This window comes from Carcharodon carcharias, chromosome 13 (assembly GCF_017639515.1).
Source record: "Carcharodon carcharias isolate sCarCar2 chromosome 13, sCarCar2.pri, whole genome shotgun sequence".
In the NCBI taxonomy this organism is placed as follows: Eukaryota; Metazoa; Chordata; class Chondrichthyes; order Lamniformes; family Lamnidae; genus Carcharodon; species Carcharodon carcharias.
This window is the reverse complement of record NC_054479.1, coordinates 144,910,874-144,928,711: the sequence shown is the minus strand read 5'-3', so window position 1 is coordinate 144,928,711 and position 17,838 is coordinate 144,910,874. Positions and strand designations below refer to the sequence as shown.

The following is a 17,838-nucleotide window of genomic DNA, read 5'->3' as shown; positions in this document are numbered from 1 at the left end:
GCTGTTGGTGTTTCAAAGTAAGAGTACAGTCACTACAGCCTGCTATCTCCATAATGACATCAGGATAAGCAAAATGTGACATCTCACTGAAAATTAAGCCCAAATTTCCCATAAGTCTCAGCATCTTGCATAGTGGGATTGGGTCAGTGTGAGCAACAGAACATTGATATATGCTTGTAAAATAACCACCCACAAGATGCACTGCAGCAACTTACCAAGGCTCCTTTGACAGCACCTTCCAAACCCGTGAACTCTGCTAGCTGGAAGGACAAGGGCAGCAGATGTGTGGGAACAACCTCACCTGCAAGTTCCCCTCCAATTATCACTCACAATCCTGACATGAAACTCTATTGCCGTTCCTTCACTGTTGGTGGTCAAATTCCTGGAACTCCCTCCCTAACAGCACTGTGGGTGTACCTACACCACATGGACTGCAGCGGTTCAAGAAGGCAGCTCACCACCACCTTCTCAAGGGCAACTAAGGATGGGCAATAAATGTTGGCCTAGACAGTTACGCTCACATTCCATGAACAAATTAAAAAAACTCACTAGGAAATATAAAAAGGCATCCTTAGTGAAGAGCTGATTTTGCTGCCTTACGGTTTAATGTAACACTGTTTCACTGAGTTAATCCTACTTTAATTAAATGTAAATAACGATGCTATATTGAAACAAACAAATCTTTGATTTCCTGGACATGTAATATCTTATTTTAGTAAATTCAGACTTTAAATCTCCCTTATTCAGCAAGAATATTTTAATTCCCCATACTTATTCATTCCGGTCTGTAATTTTTTCTTTTAAATCTATTTTACAACGGGAGTTACAGTCCTTCCAAAATCAGAAACTACATCTTATAAAATAAAGAAGTGACAATTTTACTTAATTCAAATAACTGGGAGAAGAATAGCCTATTAAGTCAAAATGTTGTTTTTATTCTGTGGGCTTTGGGATTTTTATCTGGGCTTTGGAGTTGCATTTTGTAATCTTGTCCATTTTTCATTAAAACCATTAATTGGTGGCTGGCATTCGTTAATGGTTTAAGAATCACCTTCTGTGATTCCATTATTTTTTCCATGAAAGGTCTAAATCTGTCATAATGAATCTGAAACACATACAAGCGAAGTTCACAATATTGTGCGCAGTGCGATAAGCTTTGTGTGACACGAGTGATTATGAGGAACGTGAACACTGAGGTCAGTCAACACACCCAACACGCAGGCTGCACAATTCTCTGTTCATCATTGTAATGGGTGTAATATCATGTTTTCTATGAACTGGAGGAATTCTTCTTGTCACCAAATCTTCATCTGCCCTGCAACATGTAAAGCTTTGCACCAGGAATGCTAAATCATAAAACTTATGCCATAGCAGTTGCTTGTTCTAAAACTACTTTCTTGTGACATCAGAGAGTAAGAATGCACACTTCCTTTCAGATTATTTTCACATATTTTGCAGCTCTGCTTTTTGAGCTGCTGTTCATTGAGGCTGCTCATCCATTGGGCTAAACTTTCATCTTAATAGAGTTACAAACTGCCCATGGCAAGGCAGATGTGTTTTCTACCCTTTGTCCTGTGAGAACATATATTTATGGCCAGGGCCAGTGCATGATATTGTGCACCAAATTCTTTTCTCAGCTTTAGGGAACAAGCATAGACAATAATGAGCCAAATGGCCCACTTTGTGCTGTATCATCGTTCTATAATAGGGGAACCCATTGGAAGGGAAGGATAGTAACTTGTTCTTGAATCTGCTCTTCTTTCAATAAACAACCCAGAAACCAACCTATCTTGAACCAAGCTAAATTAAAAATCAAACTATGGCTTATGCAGCAATAAAATGCAGTAAGAAAAAAACTGCATGCTTGTCCTAAAGAATTTGTAAATTATTATTTTTTTTTAAATGCAGAACCAATATTTGTTTTGAAGGAAATGCAATGGTGAGCAAGGAATGATAAATTGACGATAGTCGATGCTCCTTTGATGTAAGACCTGAAACTAAAATCAAAGCAAAATCTGCTTCAATGCTGTGTTCACATTTAAATGTAGCTCCACTATTAGCTGGTGCTGGAGTTTGATGAAAACAAACATTGCATTGTACTCTTACTGAAAACAGTGCTTGCGTTGATTTAAATTTAAATATCACAATACACCATGGAGCAACTCAAGTTAGAGAAAAAAAGCATTTCTATTTCTAGCCCATTTTATCATAACATTAAAATCAGACAAGTATTTCACACATCAAATTACCCTTTCCACTGTTGTTATACAATGAAAGATAGCAGCTATCCTGCACCAGCAATGAAACCCCAAACAGCATTACCCTGAACAGTCAGTCTCTTGGTCGTTTTTTTTTTGGGAGGGATGTTGGCTGGGAGAACTCTCTGCCATGGGATCTTTAAATCACCTGAATAGGCAGCCAGATCCTCAGTTAAACATCTGAAGGAACTTGTTCCTGCTTCATTACTCAGCATTTCCCACAGCTTATGTGAGTGCTGTACGAGGCAAAACCTTTTTCTTGGTCAGAGATAAATCACAATAATATTTTTACATTACCATATGAAATATCTCAAAGCAATTGATTTAATGTATTACAAAAAAAGGTTTTAAAATAACACAGAACAACAGCTCAGTTAGCACTATTAAATTTGTGCATGGCAATTCAGGGCAGTGGAGAATGGGGTTCATGCACTGATTTGCTATAATTACAGTCCTAAAAGCAACTCCTTTATTTTACATGGCAGAATGATATGCCCATGTTTTCATGGGTTTACATTTTTGCTATCAGGATAAAGGGGACAGTTTTAATAAAGATTATCAGGGAGAAAATGTACAGCTACTGCAATTGAAACTCCTGTAGTACAATATGTTAAAATATCTTTCAAAATTTGAAGTGGAATTGATGGGATCTCTCTTTGCCTCAAGATTTATGTGTGTACTTGTGACTGACGTCTTCATGTATATCCCGGCCTAGGCCAACTCTGAACAAGACCCATGATAAAAAACAATTGATTTACAGTGGATGGATTAGACTTGTGAGATTCCAAGATATTTATCCGTATTTTCGGGGTTACATTCATAATCTGACTTGTTTATAGTCAGCCACTGGTTTGTGGTGACTGAATCTGTCACATTTTCTTTTTATTACTTGAAATTTTCAGAGTTTTTTTACTGCTGTTTTGGGAATATGTTCTCCAATTCCATCCATTTATCAATGAAAATGAAGAACACCAGTGACAGTTTGTCATTGTTTCCAAAACTGCAGCACAACTTTAAACAAACATGTGTAGCCATCAGGTTCGACATTCAACTAGACCTAAGATGAACTCACATTGGGGCAACAAATTTAGGATTTACAATATTTTTTTTTCTCTTTCTGTGAACAATATGGCCCATCCAGAACAGGTTTGTTAGCCTATGAATCAAGACATATTCTCTTGAAATCAATCAATAAGCAACATCTTATTTTAACATTATGCCCAGTCACTTAACAAAATTGATAAAAATTTGTCTGAAATAAATGTTGTAAAATCCATCATGAACTTAATCCAATTTTAAATAGTTATATAATAGACAGCAATGACAACCAAAATTTGTTTTTTCATTCCGTACAATTCTAAACTTCATTTAACTGCATCTTTTTAAGGGTGTTAGCAGCAGATATAGAAGGATTATTCCTATAAAGTATGAGATTAAATATACAAATTACTCATAACAAGACTCAACAAAAAAAATCAGCAGAAAAATAGGTAATCCAAAGTGAGCAGTTCCAAAAATAAAAAGGAATCACTTTACAGTGATGAATGGGGAATAACGCAGAAACGGAGTAAAGGAAAATGAAGAAGGAGAACTGATTACCTTTGTAAGAGAGCTTCAATCTTGGAACATTGTTCTTCCCTTTCTGACAGTTCACTGCATCTGGAAGCAGCAGGCTGGAACAGAGTGCCAGAATCCCAGTGAGCCAGCCCATGGTTTGTAGCTTGTTCCTATGAAGCTTCAGTGAAATGTCTCTGGACTATAAACCTCACACAGTCAAAGGAAGCCCCGGAGCTGCAGGTGACAGGTGAACAAAGTCAGTATGGTGCAAATGACTGAGCCAGACTCTACCAGCAGTTTTTTCTTCCAACAACTGCTCATTCCACCAGTCAAGTGGAATAATGCTCTACACACCCAGTTTAATGACCACACTCAGCTAGATGCCAGATTATGAGCTACAACTGTGAAGCTTTTTCTGTGGGAACATAAAGCTTTTGAACACGGCAGCGCTGTTCTTGCTGAGCGTCTTTTATTTACTCTGCTCCTTTTAGCTACTGGCTTCAGCTAATCCTGCTCCTTGGCTTCACTTCATTGAGCGCAGGCAGGCATTAGGAGAATCCACCTTTTTCACTGAAGGCAGTAAATGACGAGCTCTGTGGACAGAGCCTTTTTCTCACTGTTCTAAAGCCTCAATGACAATAGAGGAGCAAACCAGTACCGTCCATCTCACTCCTCCCTTGGTGCTGCAGCACAGCTAAAAACAGCCAAAGCTGTGGGGGGAAGAGAGAGAGAGAGAGAGAGGAGGAAACAGCCTAGCTCCTACAGCTTTCAAAGATATCAGTTCAATTTAACTAGCTGAGATTGTTTCCAAAAGATGGGGTAAAGGAAGCATTATGATGTGAAAATAATAAAACATAACTTATTCATATCTCTGTGGAATAATTGAAAATTTGCACTTTGACAAGAGCTACCATAGATGATTCATGCTCCTCACAAGTATTAATCCCCATTGGTTGGATTTGAATCATTTGCCCCTCTGTCTGTACTGCACAGTGGAATCAGCATTTCTTTTGAGTTGTTCCATTGTGGCGTTATGATATTCAAATTAAACAAATCATCAATTTTGGTAGTTCCCACACTTTTTCCTAATCCCTATAACTTCACTGCCTGGGGCTGTGGGCTCTAATTAAATCCTTTAATATGACACAGGGACAACAGTTTTATGTAGATATGCACTTGCTCTCTCTGTCTCATTCTTTCTGGCATGTATATAAATACACAAACACACACAGTGTCTTTCTCTGACTAATGAATTAGTTTAACAGCTACTTTGAGCTTGCTTCATATTCACAGTTCAAACTCTGGATTAGACAATTGGACAGCAAAAAATAGATGTGGGGGGCGGGGGGGCAAAACTTAATTTCTTCACTTGACAAATATTTTGCAGAATGAGTTCATCCTGTCACCCTGTGGTATTCTGTACTTAACTTCTCACATGCAGGAATTAAGTGAGAGACAAAAATGTCATTGTTTATTCTAATCAGTCCAAACCAGGCAACCCAATGAAGAACTGAGATGGACACTGAATGCAAATAAAGGCAGGTTAGTTTGAGTGGGGTGAGAAGTGCTCGGAGACTGAGGGGTTTAGCCTTCAGCAACCAGGAATTCCACCAAAAAGAACAAAAACACAAAAAGCCTCTGTCAGGTTACAATAGGGTCGCCATCAGCCAAAAAACAACCATTTTCAGCAAAGCCATTGTTTAGAGGAATGTTGAGCATCACCAGAATGTTTTCACAATCATAATATTGTTTTAAGAAGCCTTTTAACCATTGTTAGAACATTTGTAACTATCAATATTGCACAGCTAAATACAGGGAGCTGAGAACACAGAGCCAGAATTAAAGATGTTTAAAGGTGTTCATTAGGGATAGAGAATACCTGCTAAAAATGCCTATTTCTAAGGGGAAAGCTGCATCTATAAATATACACACACAACCAGTAATCCACTGTTAAACCTTATCCTGGATGAAAATACTTCAAAAAGAAACTCATTTCTGTTTGCAACAATCCAAACATCAGTAAATAGCTTCAAAGTCACTTGTTTCCTATTAATCTTGCAGATTAACTTTAAACTTTATACTGTGCACAAGGCAAAATTACCATGAACCTCATGATCACTACACATTAGAACCAAACAGAATGGAAGCTGACAGATTAGTTTTGGCTGTGCAACAAAAGGTTTCCTCTTCTGATAACAACATGTAACCCTTGCTGGTAGTGTCAGTCTGGGGCTATGGCTGCAGCCACCAATCTCAGGCTACAGCCAGTGAAGGATGATGTGAAATTGGCAGACCAAAGTTATACTGCTGGCTGTGCATCTGTTCAGGTCAAAATAAGGTCACAATGGAAGATATCTCCACTGGCATACTTGGACATTTGTGTAGCGTGCCATCAGGTGACTTTACCATTAAGATTGAAAAAAATGGAAGGCAGCAGCTACCATTCTGTCACATTAACATCTGCAATGTGATTGGGTGTGTGTGAGTGAGAGAGAGGGAGTGCGAGAGAGTGTTTGGGTGTGTGTGAGTGAGAGAGAGGGAGTGTGGGAGAGTGTTTGTGTGTGTGTGAGAGAGACAGTGATAGTGTGGGTGTGTGAGTGAGCGAGAGAGAGTGTGTATGTGTGAGTGAGAGAGTGTGGGCGTGTAAGTGATGGAGCAAGAGAGAGAGAGAGTGTGTGAGAGAAAGTGTGGGTGTGTGTGTGAGAGAAAGTGTGTGCGTGTGTGTGAGAGAGAGAGAGAGGGTGAGAGAGTGTGTGGGTGTGTGTGTGAGAGTAAGAGTGTGAGTGTGTGTGTGAGAGGGTGTGTGGGTGTATGAGAGAGAAAGTGTGTGTGAAAGAGAGGGATTGTGTGTGTGAGTGAGAAAGTGAGAGAGAGTGAATGTATGGGTGTGTGTGAGAGAGCACGAGAGAGTGTGAGTGTATGTGTGAGAGAAAAAGAGAGTGTGGGTGTGTGTGTGTGAGAGAGAGTGTGTTTGTGCGTTAGAGCGTGAGAGAGAGTGTGAGTGTTTGAGTGAGAGCGAGAGAGAGTGAGACAGAGTATCGGTGTGTGTGTGAGAGAGACAGTGTGTGAGAGAGCGTGTGGCTGTATGTGAGTGAGAGAGCGCGAGTGAGAGAGAATGTGGGTGTGTGTGTGAGAGAAAGCGTGTGTGTGTGTGTGAGAGAGAGAGGGTGAGAGAGTGTGTGGCTGTGTGTGTGAGAGTAAGAGTGTGAGTGTGTGTGAGAGGGTGTGAGGGTGTGTGAGAGAGAAAGTGTATGTGAAAGAGAGGGATTGTGTGTGTGAGTGAGAAAGTGAGAAAGAGAGAATGTATGGGTGTGTGTGAGAGAGCACGAGAGAGTGTGAGTGTATGTGTGAGAGAGAGAGAGAGAGAGAGTGTGGGTGTGTGTGTGTGAGAGAGAGTGTGTTTGTGCGTTAGAGCGTGAGAGAGAGTGTGAATGTGTGAGTGAGAGAGTGAGACAGAGTATCGGTGTGTGTGTGAGAGAGAGAGTGTGTGAGAGAGCGTGTGGCTGTATGTGAGTGAGAGAGCACAAGTGAGAGAGAATGTGGGTGTGTGTGTGAGAGAGAAAGTGTGTGTGAAAGAGAGAGGGATTATGTGTGTGAGAGAGAGATTGTGTGTGTTTGTGTGTGTGTTTGTGCATGTGTGAGTGAGAGAGAGTGTGCCTGTGTGTTTAGGTGTGTGAGTGGGCAGTGAGAGTGTGTGGGCAAGTGTGTGGGGACAGCTGTGTATCTGTACGTGCCAACATTCTGATGTAAGGGATTCTTCCTGATGGGGTCATTACTACATTTCACTTAAGTAACTTTTCACCATTATCTAACATCGCTGCGTAAAATTATTTTATTTTACTCAGTTTGGCAATCCTGTTAACTTAAAAATATCAGGATTTAAGTTGGCTAACCCCCTAAAGCAGATGCAGGGATGGTGATGAGTGATTAACTGGCGCCTGTTGATTATACTGCAGGCAGGACAGTAACTTTGTGCTGCTTGCTCATTTGCATGATTGCTGTGTGCAGCCAGTGCTCCTTGCTTTGTCCACTGGCTGCACACATCAGCAGAGAGCCCAATATCGTTAGTGCCCGTCTCTGATAACTGACACTGCACATAATTTTGAGGATAGGATAGAGGCAGGGTCTGCATGTGGTGAGGTACCAATATCATTACTACTTAAAACTAGCCTGTACCTCTCAAAGGAAGGTTTACTGTGACTGCTGGTGGTGCCGAGCTCATTCTGAATAACGTGCTGTGGAAGAATCAGTGATGGCTAACCCTGAGAGAGAGCAGGCACCAAGATTTTTAGAGGATGTACTGAAGGTCTTGATGAAGGAGGGGGGAGATGAGATGTCCTGAATCCTCTGAAGGTCCTCCAGACATGAGGTCAAAAGCAGTGGCAGAGATAGAGGAAAGTAAGCCCAGGACCTGGATGCAGTGCAGAGAGAAATCTAATGATCTCATAAGGTCAGTCAATAGTTGTTCATGTCCGCATCCATCCAACTACACCACCAGCGTCCCAGCCGCTGCTCAACTCAACTCACCACACGCCCATCATTTACCTTCCAACAATCCTTGTCCACAAGGACACATCCCTGACATTCATCTGTTTCACCTCACGCTCTCACAGTTAACACTCCTACAAGCCGCATCTCACAGCTTGCACTCAGTGACAGCTATTCAGGCATGACTTCTACATCAGCCAATCAAGTTTCACAACGCGCACTGACATGCTTCCCTCTCCCCTGCAGAAGGTGGCACATAACAGGGCACAGCAGGAAGTAGCAGGCTGCTGGGAGGAAAAGGTGTAACTGTATGTTTTAACCCCAATTGGAAGACAGTGATGGCCTTTATAGAAAGGAGCATTGCTCAGAGATCTTAATGCCCTCTTTCGCTTCCCTCTTCTAGCAGCTTGTCCTTTTCTGTGTAGCCTCTGTTCATTTTCCCAGTCATGTGCGATGAAGCAACTCGTTTGAGCACAGCCTTTAATTCACCAAAAGCAATGTTTCAACAGCAGCCAAATCACCCCCTCCAGTTGAGGGAAACTTTGAGCAGTTATACAAATACAGCAGTCAGAAGAAATAATCCAGCAACTAAGCAACTAACCTAAGTAAATGATGATCTCTTTAAAAAGTGCTGGTCGGGAGTGTGGGGGGTGGGGGTTGGGGGGGTGAGGCTCCTTCATACTGTTGACATTAAGGAAGGATGGTGGAGCAGCCTCGATGGGCCATATGGTCTTCTCCTGTTCCTATTTCTTGTGTTCTTTTGTAGGCAGGAGCATGAGGTTCCAATGTGGCAGTGCTTCCATTAAATCAGCTTGTGATATCATGATCTAGACTGATGGGGCTGGTTATGTGTGCCCGTGCAAACTCGCTGTCCTCAAATAAAGCACCTGGCGCACTTCCTGTCAGAAGTGTGTGTCCATGAGAAATGTAAATTGGGTGGACTGTAGTCATGGGCCCATAGAAGGACCCAGATCAGATTTATTTATAAGTGTGGCAGGCGCCATTTTGGCAGTTTAAGGGACCTCATTTCATCCAACAAACAGAGTTCAATTTTTTCCTGGTGTTTCTAGTTACCTTGATCTTTACAGAAATATAATTAGCCCACTGACCTGTAAAATGCTAAAGTCCATAATGAGATGAAAGTTAGACCTGATCATAGAAAAAAACAAAGGCCCCAAACCAGAATGCCCCTTGGCTGCTGCACTCACATCTGCTTTGTCTCCAAGTTGGATGAATCATGTTAATTCTCAACCAGACCCGGAGCTAAAGCCCCATATGTTAGCGAGGTGTTAAGTAGAAAGACAATCATTGTAATAGTTTCAATCACTAACATAATCTTGGACCAAATTCCTGAATGCCTCAAGGTGTTGCTACTTATGTTTATAGTGGTGTCTTCTGTTTAACTTCAGATAGAACTTAATACGTTTACCGCTTATAAATAAACAGGTAAAAGCAAAATACTGCGGATGCTGGAAATCTGAAACAAAAACAAAAATACCTGGAAAAACTCAGCAGGTCTGCGGAGAAGAACACAGTTAACATTTCGAGTCCGTATGACTCTTCATCAGAACATAAACAGAGTTTGGTGTTGGCGCAATTGAGAATAACGATGGTAGCCCTGAAATATCCAGTTCATGATGTCAGCTTATCCACTTATCAATCTATTGATGTTGTCTATTTTTTCAGACTCCCTTCAGCTCTCTGTGTTTGACCAGAGAAATAGAGAGACACCTCACACTTCCCACTTTCGCTGCTTTGCAAAAAGAAAGCAAAAGAGAAGTACAGAAAGATCAGAACACATATCTGTAATTATTCATTTGAACATATTATTCTAATTTTATCACAGCCATAACTTTACAATTGTATAATGGTCCTCAGATTGTTTCAGAGTGTTTAACACTGTGATGGGCACCAAGCAGTAAAGGGAATACAGGAAGTAGCGATACAGGGGAAGACTGAAGAAATGGCCAAATATGTTTTTTCAAAGGTGACTTTGAAGACAGGGCAGGAAACACGAAAGTGACATAATCCATGACTGAAATTGTAAAGTAGAGAGAGGGGGAGCAAGGAGTCATTGAGCAGTGGGGGTTTCAGGAGTGGAAGTACGCTCTATCCTGGAGTGATGGGGTGGAAAGTGAGGGCAGGCACATATTGTTCAAGGAAGTTACTCAGTTGAGGCTTTAAGGGTTAAAAATAAAGATGGTGATTTGGAAGTTGATTTGTTGATTCCATGGGAAGCCTGTAAGAGGATGAGAGCTGCGGGTGTGGACAAACCTTTTACAGGACAGAAGAATGTGAGGTGACGGCCCTTCATACAGAAGATCTGTGAAGTTGTTCCTTAACTGTGTTGAGAACCACAGGGGAAGATTTGGGGTTATAGGCAGAGGATGTTGGATGTGAGGTTAAAAAGTTCAACACAAGACTGAACTAGGTTCAACCCAAGAAGACAGTGATGGGAGTTTGAGAAACACAGAGGTGCTGGAAAGGGCCAAGAGGCTGCCGTCTGGTTTTGTTAATATTGAACTGAGGAAACATTGACTCATTAAAGACTTGACATCAGGCACCATCAAGGTCCCACAAACATCCTTTAAAAGAATGGCCAGCCAATCTACTTTTAGGAAAAATTGGTTTTGGAAAAGTTTTGGCCAGGGCACTGGAAAAACTTGCTACTCTTCTTCAAATAGAGGATCTTAAACATCCACCCAAACCACTGGAACAGGATATCCATTTAACACTCATCCAAAGGGCAGTACCTCCAACAATGTAGCACTTCTTCAGAACAAGGATGAATTGGCAGTTTAGGCTATAAACTCAAATCCTCAACCATCTGATCTAGAGGAGAAAATAATACGTTCTGAATTAAGGTGTCATGCATCCTGCATCGTGCAACAAAATAGCAGGAAATTCCTTTGCAGCAGGTGGCATGAATGGATTCAAGGAAAAATAAATCTTTTTTTATGAGAAAGGATTGAGGATGGCATGAAAAGGTGGGTAAATGGGACTGAGATCAATTAAAAAGGGGGCAGATTAATTAGAATGAATGGTTTTCTATTGTTGCTAAAGCATTTTTTACAACAGTGTTTTAATAACAAACTACAAAGTATGAACTCAAAGAGCATTTTGAGCTGAATTTGTGTCATTCCTAATAAATCTGTAGTGAATTCAGCGGGGTCCAGGTTGGAAGGGTGAACAGTCACCTGTTACAGCGTCAAAGCTTAATGTTTTAAAATGATTCAAAATTCTTCATCAATCCTAACCTTGGACAATTACTCTAGCTTTGTTAGATGATTCTGAAGCAACTAGTGTTACAATATTTTTTTAAATAAACATTTGCTTCTGTTCTTTTCCAGGAATTCAGCCCAAAGAAGTGTAGATTGAGAAAAGTCCATTCAACTGATCAAACCTTCTCTTTCCAAAATGCGTGAAATGAAACTTATAAAGGACTCTAATCCTTCCCCCACCCTCCCTTTCTATTTAATTCCATGAGGGAAAGTTTATTTTGTTTATTGTGGTCTTTTATTTTGTCCATTCAAGAGTTTAAAACTTGGATCCAGATGCCCTCACCAGCAATTAATGTTTACTGAGCCAATCAAAAATGTGGATCTTACTCAACCATCTAGTGCCATTGAAGTTGTGGATTCAAGACTATGATCCAATATTTCAGAGCACACCGGAGCCTAGTAGACTTTGACAATAAAACACGTGTGAAAGAAAAGTGGAAAGTAAGGTTTAGTTAAATTGATATGGTTCCAACCACTTATAGTGGACAAAAACAGAATTACCTGGAAAAACTCAGCAGGTCTGGCAGCATCGGCGGAGAAGAAAAGAGTTGACGTTTCGAGTCCTCATGACCCTTCGACAGAACTTGCGTTCGAGTCCTTATAGTGGACAAGCTGGTTCCAACACAATTTGCCCGCTATGCACATTGAGTGGTTTAAGTAACCAAAAAGTTCTGTCACTAATTAAAGTTTGAAATGGACAAAAAAAAAGCATTCAATAAAAACTGTGCTTCATGCCATTGGCACTTTGCATAGGAAAAGCACGTGTGAATCTGCAGTGCTATCTTGCAGTAACTCTCTTTTCACATAATGATTGCCTATGCAGACCAGCAAAGGCACCTATACTCCACCTAAAGCTGGGCAGGAGTAACAGATGTCAAATCAATACCCAAGATAAATCTGTCTGCTTTATAAAAAAGCTGTACCTGAACTGCTTGCTTGAGTAATTGCCATGCAATTTAACTTGAAGTGAGGTGCAAACTATTCAATTAACATCTGTTTCTGCCTGAAATAGCCAGCACTACACACTGTAAGCAACAACTTTGTAACTGACTATAACAGTAATAGAAATGGATTAGCGCTATAGGCCTGGTTTAAACGTGGAAGGTTTAAGATGGTGGGGACTAAACCACATCTCTTTTAATGCCATAAAAGGTAAAAAGCAATCACAGTTCCCAGCACAAATACATCTTTCTTCCTGGAATTATCCATGGTTCTTAGTGCTTAGGACATAATAACAGACATGTGTGTCACTTCATACCAACACTCCAAACACCCCCAATTTTGGGACTGATCATCCCTAAACAAAATACTATATAGAAAGTGTAGCAGCCAGTCAGGCACTTTAATGATTCTGGTAATCTGTTAGTGAAAGCTAACTCTGGTAGTTTAATAAATAGAAATAGATTCACCTTGTTGTAGGTATTTATTCAATGCATGTTTAACAGCACAATGCAGAAGAGGATGGAGTGAGGAAGAGCTGGTCTGACACCAATGAATTTGGTGGAATTAACTCCAATCTATCGCAGTTGGCATTGTACTTAGTGTCTTGAATTACAGATAACCATCGGGAGAGAATGTGATTGAGTTTAAAAGAATGATCACTAAAATAAAAGCAAAATACGGAGGATGCTGGAAATCTGAAATAAAAGCAGAAGGTGCTGGAAAAACTCAGCAACATCCGTGGAGAGAGAAAGAGAGTTAAAGTTTTGAGTCCAATGTGCAGCTTCTTTGGAATGCTGCATTTTGAGTCAGGATTATAGCTATCTCCTCTCAGCAACAAGGGGCAAGCACATAGCAAAAGATTAACTTAAGTGGGTTTAATGTCCTCAGATAGTTGAAGGGGTGGTGTAAGGGGTATAAGGGAGGAGTAGCACCTCTCACAGGTGGGTTCACTGTACTCCCTGGAGAGCTTCATCCTGTACAGGTCCTCAACTTCACCCAGCTCTCACCTGTGACTCCAAGTAATTGTTGGCATAAGACAGTGGCCACACCCCAGTTAACTGCTTCAATGGGCAGGTCGAAACAGGGGAGCCTACGGGTCTCCCACCTTTGGTGACTTAACGATTTGTTCACCCTGGCATGTGAAGACTTATTCTAGCGGAATGGACAAATGAGACCAGTCCAAGGTCCAATGATTTTGAAGCACCATGTTATGGAACACATAGAGCTCGACACAACACAGAAGGCATTCTGGTCATTCACCACATCCAGATCTATCTCAGCCATCTAGACCTGTCTTGTCACTGGATCAAGATAGGTCAGGACAAGGGAGTGAGGCTGATGATGTGCAACTCTCCCTCGCAATAATCCAATTCATGGGCAATTCATACTCATCATCTTTCTATCACCTGTTATCCATCTCACAGACTGGATGAGATTCTACAATGGCATGAAATCTGTCTACAGGACCTAATCTACTGGTTCGCCACCAAACTCCAATGCCAATGGACCAATACTGCTCATAGATAAAGCCCAAATTCCAAAAATATGGGCAGAGCACTTTAACCATACCCTCAATCAGCCTCATCCATCGATGAAGAAGTAATCAACAGGCTGTCATTGAATGCCATTCACTGCTCTTTTAATGCCCGTCCCACAATGTTACAAATGACAAACTCAATCAAACTCCCGTCATGTGGCAAAGCTCTAGAAGCTGATGTAATCCCAACTGAGGTCTACAAGGCTGGAGGTCCATGCCTGGTCAAGAAGCTCACTGAACTCTTGCAGTCTATGGGGAGTAAGGAACCATCCCACATGAATACAAAGATGCCCTCATTGTCCACCTGTACAAGCAGAAAGAAACTCGCCAATCTTACAAGAATCACAGATAAATCTTACTCCTCATCATTGCTGGTAAAATCTTCATCAGAATCCTTCTAAACTGCTTAGTGCAACTTCTCAACCAGGATCAGCTGCCAGAGAGTCAACACCATTTCAGGAAAGGTCAAGGAACCGATGTTATGGTGTTTGTGTCGGCCAGAGCCAAGAACATTACCATACTGTTCACTTTTCATATTTTGCAATTGTGAGAATGTTACAATTTTACACTTGTTCATGGTGTAAGTTAATGGCCTATTTGTAATTCATTGGATTTTATCTTATTTTTTTAATGAGTCATTGCCCATTTTATTCACAAGACAGACTACAAAATGAGTAATGTTCTCTTCCAGTCCTAAAAATGTGAATTAAACAGCAAGCAATTCAGATCCACATGCAAGAGTCCTGCCATCAAACCAGAGAAGGTTTGGCTAATGTTTTCCATCACCACAATCCCAAAACCAGGGTTACATCGCTTCTCCAGAAGTGCGTAGTTCAAGAGTTTTTCGATCAGGTCCACATGAGACAGGAGCATGTGTCAGTAACGTTTCAGGCCCAGTGCATTGAGTGCATCACCCTCCATGTACTCCGACTGCAGCAGCCCCAGGTAAGCCCCCCGACTTGTAACCCACAACATTACCACAAGTGAAGCTCCAGACCGGGATAATCATCCTGCGCTGACCAGGAGTGTGAAGGATTTTAGCCGCTGCGATTTCTCACACCGCTTCTCAACCCTTCATCACAGGAGTGCAATTCCACAAGTGTTAATGAGCCAATTGGAAGGGATTGATTGATTCGATTTTTCTGTTGTTACTGAGTGATTGGAATAATGTGGTCACAGAAACTCTGTCTTGTTTATTTGTAACAATATTTGGCCTAAATAGCCAAGTGGTTATGGTACTGGGTTTGTATCCCCAAGATCAAGAGTTCAAATCTCACAATGGCAAAAACTATGTAACTTCATCTGAAATAGATGGAAACGGGTTTGTACTCGAAAGAGTTACAACTACCAAGCCAGCCTAATGGGCCAGTGGTCAATTACAAGCACAGACCTGGACAACAGAGACCAAGATAAGGGGTCTTTGCTAGATAAGCAGACACCTTAAAATTAATTGTTCCAACAAACTGCACCTATCGGAAATCCTGAGCATCTGAACATCAGTGCTCAACATGAGCCAGCTATGAGGGCAATCGAATAATTGAATCAAGTTAGAAAAGAGGGATTGTCTACCAGACATGCAGGCATCAGGAAGGGCCTGTGAAAGGCATGAGGATCAACATAGGAGGAAGAAACCCTGGAGATCAGGATTGTACCTGAGGAGGGGTGGATCTAGTTAATCATTGGATGACACGGAAAGACGGGATGACAACAGAGTGACTAGCTAACAGACCCCATTCCCACACAATGGCAAACTCAAAAGGCTAGGGTGAGAACATTGTTTTATCGCTAATTCGCTCAGTGATCAATAAAAGGGTTACTGTGTTTTGTCTGATCCATTGTCGCCTACAGTAGGGGTCTGAATCGAAATTTGTTGGGATCTTTTTAAATTCCTACATTTGCAGTTGAACAGCACCAGGACAAATGCCAAGAACAGAACATAGACATCTACACCACATTTATTGACCTGATCAAGACTTTTGACATAATCAGCCCATGAGGGCCTTTGAATAGAAATGGAGAAATTCACTGCTCTGAGAAATTCTTCACAATGGTTTAACAGTTCCAATGACAACATGCTCATGTGTATCCTGGATAATGGTAAGTCACTTGACCCATTCCCGGTCCTAATGGACCAGCACATGGGCCATGTGCTAGTGCCAACCCTCTTCGGCGTGGTTTACTTCACCATGCTCTCCGATCCCTTCCACGATGGTGATCCTGGTATCAAAATCAGATATTGCATGGATAGAAAGCTGCTCCATCTGAGACAACTGCAGGCAAAGACCAAGGTCTCCATGGACAAACTTTGCGATTTCATGTTTTCTGATAATTTAGCTGGTTCAGAGCTGGAAATGCAGGCTAGCATGGACTTGTTCTCCTGTGCATGTGACAATTTTGACCTTACAGCCAACATGAAGAAAACTGAAGAAATGTAGCAGCCTGATTCAGGAAAGCCCTATCTCGAGCCCAAGGTTTTAGTCCATGACTAGAACCTGTCAGCACTGGATAGGCTCACTTACCTCGGAGCACACTCTCTCAAGCTGTCTATATTGACAATGAGACACATACAAGAATTGCCAAAGCTAATGTAGTCTTCAGCAGACTTCTAACATCAGTCTGGGAATGTAGAGGAGTAGTCTGCCTACTGAACTAAAGTCTATAGAGCAATAGTCCAGTCCAACCTGCTGTACACATGTGAGACTTGGACTGTGTACCAGTGTTATGTCAAGAAGCTCAAGCACTTTCACTTGAGCTGTCTTCAGAAGATCAGATGGCAGGACAAAATACCTGACACTGAGGTGCTCACTGGAGCTGGCATGCCAAGCATCCACACCATATTGAGACAGTCACTATTGAATTAGGCTGGTCATGTAGCCAGGATGCCTGAGACTTGCTTATCAAAGTGAACCTTCTACAAAGCGCTTGAGGGTATTCACAATTTTGACAAAAGGAGCACCACAGGGACACTCTGAAGGTTTCACTTAGGAGTTTTGATATCGACCCTGAATCCTAGAATAAGCTCACCCGGGACTGTTGCACCCGGCACAGCAAAATAACAAAGGGCGTGGCCCTCTTCGAAATCAAGCTTATATCAGATGCAGAAAGAAACTGCAAGGAAAGGAACTCTCGAACCAACAACTCATCCAAAGCTCAATCTCCTGCAATATCCTGTCCGATTTTCTGCAGAACCTTCCAGGAGCAAATCGGCCCTGGCAGTCACCCATGTACCTACTGGAACCCTACCAAAGAGCGCAGATGAGAATCCTTCACCTCGAAGGATGAAGAAGAGAGAATGTGAAAGTCCTGACGACATTACTCATATATATTCGCTCCCTTATGTTAAATGAAAGAGCTAAGAAGTGTGTTAAAGCAATGGAAAAAATTACACAAATTCATTATTCAGTGCTCTAACCAAAAAAATGAAAATGTGAAGGGTCTCTTATCAGGATCGCATGTTCTTAGCATCGCCAGTTGATGCTAAAATTAACGGTGGGAGGTAAATTGATCTTGAAATGAATTTGTTTTTGAACAGCTTCCTCTGGAAGAAGTTGTTGATACATTTAGTTCCTATTCAAAAGTTTCCATAAAGTTGTCAAGGCAGCTTCGAAAATAAAGTGGCCACCACAGCCCAGTAAATTGATGAGGTCATGCCAAGATTGACCAACATTAATTGAAGTAAACTGCAACAATTTTCCATTTATATTTTCAGTGCAGATGCTTATAGGTTATAGTAATCATCTTAATGCAGCAACCACAATTTTTTTGGACTGATGAA

At 41.3% G+C, this 17,838-nt stretch overlaps 1 protein-coding gene and 1 pseudogene across 2 annotated transcripts in view; both read right to left on the bottom strand.

The window, feature by feature from the left end:
- Positions 1-17,838, bottom strand: part of sema3ab (sema domain, immunoglobulin domain (Ig), short basic domain, secreted, (semaphorin) 3Ab) — a 321,287-nt gene that overhangs the window by 283,240 nt on the left and 20,209 nt on the right. For both annotated transcript variants that reach the window (XM_041202609.1, XM_041202608.1), the window contains exon 2: positions 3,858-4,049. In XM_041202609.1, the coding sequence (XP_041058543.1) occupies positions 3,858-3,969 (112 nt within the window). In that variant the 5' untranslated portion in view covers positions 3,970-4,049. The remainder of the gene's footprint in view (positions 1-3,857; positions 4,050-17,838) is intronic.
- On the bottom strand, positions 14,757-15,072 carry LOC121286165 (annotated as a pseudogene).